General features: G+C 26.8%; 1 protein-coding gene and 1 pseudogene across 1 annotated transcript; both read right to left on the bottom strand.

Moving 5' to 3' along the window:
* Positions 1 to 44: 44 nt before the first annotated feature.
* LOC114175570 (serine/threonine-protein kinase PBL27-like) lies at positions 45 to 1,840 on the bottom strand. Its single transcript, XM_028060323.2, has 5 exons — positions 1,816 to 1,840; positions 1,268 to 1,431; positions 985 to 1,174; positions 523 to 905; positions 45 to 425 (listed from the first exon to the last, which is right to left on the bottom strand). The coding sequence occupies exons 1-5, from the start codon at positions 1,838 to 1,840 to the stop codon at positions 45 to 47; spliced, it is 1,143 nt and encodes a 380-aa protein (XP_027916124.2).
* A 6,309-nt stretch (positions 1,841 to 8,149) lies between these two features.
* LOC114179740 (monothiol glutaredoxin-S10 pseudogene) lies at positions 8,150 to 8,717 on the bottom strand (annotated as a pseudogene).
* Positions 8,718 to 9,743: the final 1,026 nt, after the last annotated feature.

Below are 9,743 nucleotides of genomic sequence, written 5' to 3'. Positions count from 1 at the left end.
TGGTGTACAATTTTATTAAATTGAGATTCTCTAGGATGTTTGCATTAAAACGGCCTCATTCTGTTGTGGATCCTAACAATTCGCTTTCCAGTATCTGCAGCATAACGACAAATGCCTCCCTGAAATTCCTGTTTCTTCTGTTCTTTTTCCAATCCACTTTCTTTTATGCGAAGAGATGAGTAGAAGAATGTGGGTGGCTTTGAACCCCTTCTGTTGCACTGCTTTTCTGGGTCATTATACTCTGATTCCAGGTACGTTAAAGCGGAAACCACTTCCCGTATCACAGGCCTTCTATCAGCATCTTCATGCAAACACATATCTGCAACACCAATCACCCCATGAAGCCATGCCACTGGATAAGACCCGTCAAGTAGAGGGTCCACCAATCTATACAACTCACTGCTGTCCTTGAAAATAGGTTGTGCCTTCCAAAACACCGCCAACACAGAGTTAGATCAAATATCATAATCAAAAAAAAAAAAACAAAATCAAGTTTTTACAAGGTGGTGATCAAGAACTCACCCACTTATGGTAGGGTTCAGGGGAACGACTCTTATCAATGGCCTTGACCCCCGAAATGAGCTCCAGAAGGACCATTCCGAAAGCGTAGACATTACATTCCGGAGTTAGGTGGCCGGTGACCACATATTCTGGAGCACAGTAACCATATGTTCCCACAGATGTTGAAGCATCACTGCTATTACAAAGGCGACCAAAATTTGCCATCCTAATATCAGACAACTTGGGATGATAACCCTCGCCCAGGAGGATGTTCGATGATTTGAAGTCTCCAAATATCGCAGGACGGTCTCCCAAAATATGCAAATACTCTAATCCCTTTGCCACACCACTTGCTATCTTCATCCTTGTGTTCCAGTCAAGGGGTTCCCTGCTAGGATGAAGATCTGCACAAAAACGCAATCATCAATAACCAAACCTTAGGGAAAACTAAAATGAATATGCGTAGAATATACAATCTCTAACCGAATAAATGATTCTCCAAGGACCCCAATGGCATATACTCGTAAACAAGTAGCCAATGATCAGGTTCGCAACAGTAACCAATCAGTGTCACAAGATTTTGGTGATGCAAGGGAGACAGCATCTCAACCTCGGCGACAAAGTCTTCGTCTCGTTGTTGGGTATTTTTGTCAAGCACTCTCACAGCAACATCCTGAAATGCAATGCATGGAGGGATTAGAGATGGGAACACACACAGCATCACTCGAAGCTGAAACTGATAAATCAAGATCTTTATTATTATTACTTGGCCGTTCTTGAGTTGACCTTTGTAGACACTCCCAAAGCCCCCTCTACCTAAAAGAAGTTTTGACCTGAAATCCTTTGTAGCAGTTGCAAGATCTTTGAATGAAAATACTTTTGCACGTTTGATGCCATTTGGACTCCAACTCTCTGGTCTTGTTCTTGTATCTGATTAAATAATAAGGCATAAGCAGAGAAAAATATAGATATGCTGAAGAAATTATACAATTGAAAAGTTGTAGACAAGTTGATGCTGCAAAAGTGCATTAAGAGGGTGTGCATATTGAACCACAATCAGTTAATGTGCGATTTCATCTCAGCAAACTTAGCATTTAACTTGTACTTGAGATAAAGATTATCAGAAAGAAAGAGAGTGAGGAAAACATTCAACTTGTGTCATTCTTGTTTCTTGTGCCTCAAGATCGAAATTCATCAAAAAGATTTGAGTTCTGAAGCACAGGAAGAAACACATATCTGACGAATAATACATAAGATGAAAGAAAGCAATAGTTTCCGAGAAAAAGAAAGAAAAGATAGAAAAATAGTTATGACCTGTGTTGTCCTGAGATTCCCACATGGTTGTTAATCCATGAAGGCAAGAGAGAACACAACCCATATCCAAATGCAAGAAAACCAATCACACTCTGTCTTCACCTTCTTCCTTTCACTCTCTATCAAGAAAATCTTTAACGCACTTTCAAGACAACGGAACGATTGAAAACAGTGAAGGAGTGTGTAAGTGGAAGTATGGTGGATTATGATTATGTGCGAGTTAATACTATTAGTACCTTTTTAAATTGCACAATTTCAGTCTTGTAGGTTTTTTATTTTAATATAATTATATTTATCATTTATCATTAGTATTATAGAATAAACTTAAAGCTATTTCATTTTTTTTTATAGAAATATAGAATTATAGAAATTAACATATGTACGACTTCTGCAAAATGTAAGTAAAATTAACATTATTAAAGTTAAAAACATAAAAGATATCAAATAATAATTACATCAAGAATACTAAATGTATATACATTTGTACATTGCCAATGTTTTTACTTACGTTAAAGAAAACAGCTTTTCAAATTACTTATATTTTATTATTTTGAAGGCTTGATTTTAAAACTTTGTTATCATCTATTCATATTTTGCAATATTTTAATAATACTTTTATTTGCCTCTAAATTTTAACTTGCAGTATTTTTCACTATAAGTTACAAAAAAAATGGGTGTTACTTATTCACTTGAAAATTTATTTCAATAGAAAAATTAAAAAAAAAACATTTTCGTTTTTAAAAATAAATTTAATATAGGAGCTTAAATGGGTCGACTTAACAAAACCAAATTGCACTCTGTGGACTTCGGTCAAACTATTAAGCTGGTTTTAATTTTATTTGTTTGGCCCAATTAGAATTTGGTGGCTAATACATTCATGAATTTTGAGTCAATGGTTTTAGAATAAAAAACTATTCTAATAATTTTATTATATACTTTTTTATATTTTACATGTGAGTATTTACATATATGTATTAATATTGTAATTTATTCTTTATAATTACCTTGTAATAGTTAAGTACCCGAGTAACTATTTATTTTGATGTAATTTTTTCTTAATTAAAAATTATCCTTTAAAATTACTAAGCTCATAATTTAATCTATCCCTATTAAACTTTGTTGGGTTCATTTACAAATAAAAATTGGTAAAACTCGATCCAATATAATGTAAGTAAATTTAATTAAGTTGTACTGAGTTACTAAGTAACAAAAAAAAATACGATTAACCCCACTCAATTAAATTTAATTAGATTAAATTAAAAATTGTTGAACCCACCCCAATATTAAAAAATTATTATTATGATACATCAATAATGTGTACAAAAAGTAATATTTATTTACTTTTAGCTTTCTTATTTATAATTGTTATTTTAATTAGTATATTTTCTTCAATTTTTCAAAATCGTGTGTGTTCAAAATTTTATTTTTGTTTTTCTTATTTCTATAAATGACGTAGTGACATGTCAATGTAAATATTCTGAAATTTTATTGTTTTTAATTTACTTTTGGCTTTTTGTCATCATGATATACTATTATTGTTCAACTTCAATTATTCTTTGCCTTTTAAATACAAGGTAATTTCTTTCTCTTTTATTTTATCCTAGTATACTATGTTTTTGTTATTGTCTTTCTAGTTTTTAATGAACTTTGAAATTTGCTTATGTTGCATACTTTGTAATTTTTTATCAAGAGTTTCATGTGCTCTTTATATATTTTTTTATTCTTTTAATAAATTTTTCGTGATGCTTATAAAAATTCATTGGAAAGTATTACAAATGAAGACGTTAACATCATTTTTATACAAAATCATTTATGTTCCATAATTTTCAAAATTTAAGAAATTAATAGTATTTCAAAAATAATTAAATAAAGGTAAATTTTATAATTCATAATTATAACTTAGAAAATAATTAATTATTAATTTTTTTTATATCACACACTCCTAAAACATATACAACATGTCTGAATACATCAACTTAGAGATAAAAAATAATAATATTCTAATGAATATTAATGAATATTGTATGAAATATATTCGTTTTAACATAAAATTTCCATAAGTATAGATATGAATATAAATAATATATAATATTTTTTATTTGGTATAGAAACGAAATAAAATATTTGTATATTTTTCTTCTTGTTCGCATAATAGTTATTTTGCCCATCGCATAATATCTATAATGTATTACGTAATATATATATATATATATATATATATATATATATATATATATATATATATATATATATATATAAAGTTTTTAAATATTTGTTGATAATAAAAATTTTAAATTATTAATAGATTTTTGGTACACCTTATCAATGAATATATTATAAAAAATATTTTTGTCAATAATTAAAATTCTATAACACGTCTATAAACTCTATTGTGCTGATGATTTTTTTTGTTTATAAAATTTTATCGATAGAATGAAAATTTCTTATGGTAAGTTACAAAAACTATTACTATTATAAGAATGAATTCCCTTTATTAATAGTTATAAATAAAAAAATTATGTTTTTAGTGTATATAAATTTTCACCGTTTTTACACTACAAGAAAACTTTTTAATATTGATCAATAATGATCAATAATTAATTTAGAAACTAATTTATAAAATTATAAATTATTGGTTACTGAAATATTTATTATTTTAAAAATTATAATTGATTACTAAATTGTTCTTTAAAATTAACTACCACGGTTTTAGTTATCAGAAGAAATTGGTCACTAAAAAATAAATACTTAGATTTTGACTACCAAAATGACTTAAATTTTAAATTGATCTCTAATTAATTAGTGACAAATTATAATTTTTTATTTATAATAGTGACTATTTTAATAACTAATAAATTTTAATTTTATAAATTGATATATAAATTTGTCATTGTACTGATTAACTATTTTTTATCATTAAAATTGGTCTCTAATCAATGATGTTCTTGTAGTGTTACCTTTAAGTTAGTATTTATTTAAACTTAAACCATTTTTTATCCTAAAATAAACTACCTTACCATTTTACTTCATTATAGCAAAAAAGATATTATTGTAATAATTATAAAAAATGTTATTAAATTGTTTTTTATAAAAAAATAATAAAAATAATTATTTTAATAATTTTATTGTAAGTAATTTGTCTATTGTATATGTTTTTTTTTATGAGTAGCTACTTAAGTTTTAAAAAATAGTTATCAAAAGAGAGAATTCCCTTTTTAGTAATTTTTTTTTCTTTGTTGAGAAAAAAAAATGTTATGCTCAACGATGTTATTTGTTATAATTATGGTCCAATATAAAAGGAGTAAGAGTAACATTTGGAACATAAATCAGTGAATATGCTATTATTATTATTAGATAAATTGGAATTTATTCCAAAACTCCACGTGAATATTGGCCAATGTTATTAGCTTTTGTAACACAAAACTTCTCTTTATTCTCTTTATCCCATCACCTTTAGTTTGACACTGCAAAAATAAAATATCTCACCAAACAAACTCTATATCACATGTGTACTAATAATTAATATGACAAAATTTTCAATTATCTTACAAAAGCTTTTATATATATATATATATATATATATATATTATGATCGTATATCTCACCAATCATGTCAAATGGTTTTATAATACAATGGTTTTATAATACAATCACAGGCAATCAAATATCATCATAACACAACTCAAGAAAAATATCATGACACTATTTTATATAAAAAAACATAAAATTATTATACTTCTAAATTTGTTAAAAATTTCACCTTGACTAGAGATAAAACAATTTTATAACATATAAATAGATGTAAATCTCATCTTATAATTTGGTTTGTACGATTGAGTTAGATATAAAGTTCACTTCTTCATAAAATCTGAGAGGCCTTGATTGAACTATTTATTATTACGACAAAAAAGCATGAATTGAAAAAATAATACATTTTTTATATGTATATTTATTGTTTAAAATTTTAATCAAGTGAATTTCTAATGTAACTTTTTAGTTACTAAATGTATTTAGTTGATTAAATTTTATTAAAATTACTTTAATAATTATGGCAAAGATAACTTTTATTATGCCTCGGTTAAATAGAAATTATTATGCCTCGGTTAAATAGAAAATCGAGGCATAAATCACATTTTGTCTCAGTTTGGTGACACCCGAGACTATATAGTGCAGAGAAATTATTAAAAATGTTTCAATTTTTTAAATTAAATAAACTTATTTATCTTAGGTACATACAAAACCGAAGTAAAAAATCTATTTTATTTTAGAAAACTGAAATAGAATTTTCTTCGTTCAAATCGAAAAATTTAAAATAGTGAAAATTTTGAAAATTTTAACAAGTATTAGGTTTTGAATCCTCTAGAACCAATTCATAAAACATTTTCAACTTCGGTTATTAGGACAAAGTATAAAAATTTGTCTAAATTTAAAAATTGTCAGCGTATTTTGATATGTTTCGTTTCTGTAAAAATAGATAAATAATGGTCGATTTAAAAAACAAAAAATGCACAGTGGTAGCACTAAAAAAGTAGAGTTAGTTCTGTGTAGTAAATTATGCGAAATTATTCTGAAATGCTGCACAAATCAAAGTAGAACTTAAATTTGACCAACACATCAGCAAAAGTGAAACTAGAGAAAGAAAAGAGTAAAGAAACCAGTGGTGACGTATTGACATTGTTAAATGACTTAGGAAGTCGAATACAATGACGTATTGCCAAAACTTTAATTTGGTAAATGCATCTTTGTAATAAGCTATGAAACTCTACTTTTCCAGTTGAATAAGTAAGTTGTCAAAACCACTATATATATTATTCTTTTATATATATATATATATATATATATATATATATATATATATATAAATTTTTTAGGTTACCTAATAAATTATGAATACTTTAAAAATTTAAAATGAGATGACATGAGTATTGAGATATGTATGAGAGAGGGACCGACCCATATTCAAATGTCTCTTTACTTTCTTTTTCTAAATTCTAATGATTTTTTTATACACTAATACACAACTTGAATAAAATCACCCAAAAACTAAAACATTAAACTAATATTGAATTTAAACATAAATATTTCATCTTTTAAACTTTCAATATAGTAAATGAAACGACTTTGAATAATTAAAGTGATACTATGAGTACGAGTTAGAAAATAAAAATAATTATATAAAAAACAATATTCTACACGATAACAATAAACAACAATAAAAAATATTAAAAAGAAGTAAATTTATAAAATGTGTAACTTACAAATGATTTGATACGCCATTGAATCCATAAAATTGATGAACAAATATATAATTAAAAGTATGATAAGATAAAAAGTATTTTGAAAATTTGAAAAACTTTACAAATATTACACTAGTCAAGCCATTGAAAGATAATGATATTTTTGTTATCGAAACAAAAAATTTTCAAATAAAATAAAAATTAAAGATTAGAAAGAATAAAGAAGATAAAAATAAAAAATATATTAGAGTTGTAGAAATAACCGAATGTGAGACCTAAAACCTATTTGATTCACCAAAATTGATAACACACCCTATGAACAAGCTAAAGAATTAGAAAAGAGGAGAGGAAACAATATTTAACCAAATAGAAAAAAAGTTTTGAATCTAAAGATTAATAAATATATATAACTTTTTAGGTTACCTAATAAATTATGAATACTTTAATAATTTAAAGTGAGATGAGATGAGTATTGAGATATGTATGAGAGAGGACTCAACTAATCCATATTCAGTTAGAAAAATCAAATATTACCTATATCCATATTTATACTCAGTTATTGTAAAAATTCTTATTGGAATATGAATGAGTTTAAACAATGTCACTAGAAGGAATTTATTTTGTTATTATTACATATATTACCTGGATGAACTTTTAAAAAGAAAAAGGTATATTAATATTTACAAGTACCAACTCCATAATCTTTACAACAACCAACTTTCTTTCTATGTATTTGAACCTGTGTTAATAAAACATGCACCTGTGTCAGTCATCCCTAACTAAAGTTCATAATATTTGTCACTTTTTTTTCGACTTTTAAAATTAATTATTTATTGCCTTTATTGAGAACACAAAGTACAAATCGAACTTCCCACATGGTTAATCAAAAACATTTATTTTACTTCATAATATATATATATATATAGAGAGAGAGAGATTTAAAATTGCATATAAATAGTTTTGCAGTTACCTTTATCTAAAAGAAGAGTAAGATTGGCATGGACTTTGCAAGTTTAGGAGACAGTATTTGATTTTACTTCCCTCAAAATTTCACCCTGATAGAGGAAATGACATGACTGAGATAATGAGTATTAGAATTATCCGGTTAAGTAGGTATATTCTAAAAAGAAAGTGATTTATGCAGAATGTTTAGCACTTAATAACTTTATCTTTTTCTCAAAGATAAAAAAAGAAGGACATGCAAATATCTTTGGCACCCCCAAAAAGCTACCACGATATGGTATATTATAATACATTGCTATTTGCTTTGCATGCATGCATGCATGTAACAGTTAGTTTTTCTAGAGCCACAATGCTCCAGCATCTCTCAGCATTTTCTTTAGTGAGCCATTGAGGTGAAGGGTCATGACTGTGTTAGCAGCACCCACGAACTTGCCTCCGATGAAGACTGCAGGAACAGAAGGGTTACAACCTAGTTTCATCAGACACCACTCTATTTCCTTCCCTCTTGAAACCTCGTCCACCTCGTATATTGCCGGAGCCACCCCAAGCTCGTAGAAAAGTCGTTTTATTGCGTGGCACATCCCGCACGAGCTCTTGCTGAAGATCACCACTGCCTTCTGTGATGCCAATTTTGCAACACGATCCATTTGTAGTGTAAAGAAGAAGTGTGATGTGATTTAGTGATTTAGGGTTGAAGAAGGGGTTGAGTAGTATTTATATATGGGTGTTGTGCAGTGTTTGGCATTGATTTGATAGGGACTTTTGTGGTGTGTTAGTTGCTGTATATACGCAGCATATAGGGCTAGTTGTGTGAGAATAAATTAGGGCATAAAGATAAGCCAAACGCTGCCGAAAGATAGAGACCAAAAGAGAATGTCAACTATGGATGGGAACACACAACGTGGCGGATACCAATACTCGCATCCCATACCAATAATTATTCTTTCTAAATTATTATTTACAATCATTTTCATTATATATCTAAAATAATTAAGTTATTAATTAATTTCAGAAAACTAATTCTGTTTAATATATTTTGACCTTATCTATGATGGGTTTATCGTATCAATGCATTTATGCCTTTTTCAGGTGGGATGGCCGCATATGACATCAAATACCAATCTTCATAAACAATATTTATCTAAATAATTTAAGTGTCTACATGGAGCACAATTACTATCTGTATACAATTGATGATGATGATGATGACAGCCCTACATTTCTATGAATATTTTAAGTATTAAATTAATAGGAAATTTCTTTTTTTTTTTTTACTTTTTGTCAATTATAAAATTGTTTATTTAATAAGTTTATAATTAATCAAGTATTTTTATCAAGTCAATTTTAATATATAAAATGACAAATTCATTCTATGTATGTTTCTGTATATAGGTAATTGTAGACAAAATTTGAGTCATTTTAGTTTAAAAAATGACATAAAAAATATAAATGACAAAAGTAATTTTAATGTATTTTAAAAAATATAATGTTTAATATAGTGTAATATTTTCAGTCAAATATTTTTTTTTTGTATATACACGTAATATCTTTATTTTTAAAAGTAAATCAAGATTAATATCTCATCCATTTCTTCTCTTTTTTTTTTCAATTTTCAAATCGACTATCAAACCAATCCAATAATATATATACAAAATTAGTTAAAAAAATTATCTTTATATATATATATATATAATTATATTATGAGTTGGTTTTATTTTTTAGTTGGGA

Source organism: Vigna unguiculata, chromosome 3 (genome assembly GCF_037176805.1).
Source record: "Vigna unguiculata cultivar grain cowpea cultivar isolate G323 ecotype 2 chromosome 3, ASM3717680v1, whole genome shotgun sequence".
Classification (NCBI taxonomy): domain Eukaryota; kingdom Viridiplantae; phylum Streptophyta; class Magnoliopsida; order Fabales; family Fabaceae; genus Vigna; species Vigna unguiculata.
The sequence above is the reverse complement of the archived record's forward strand: the minus strand, read 5'-3'. Positions and strand labels throughout refer to the sequence as shown.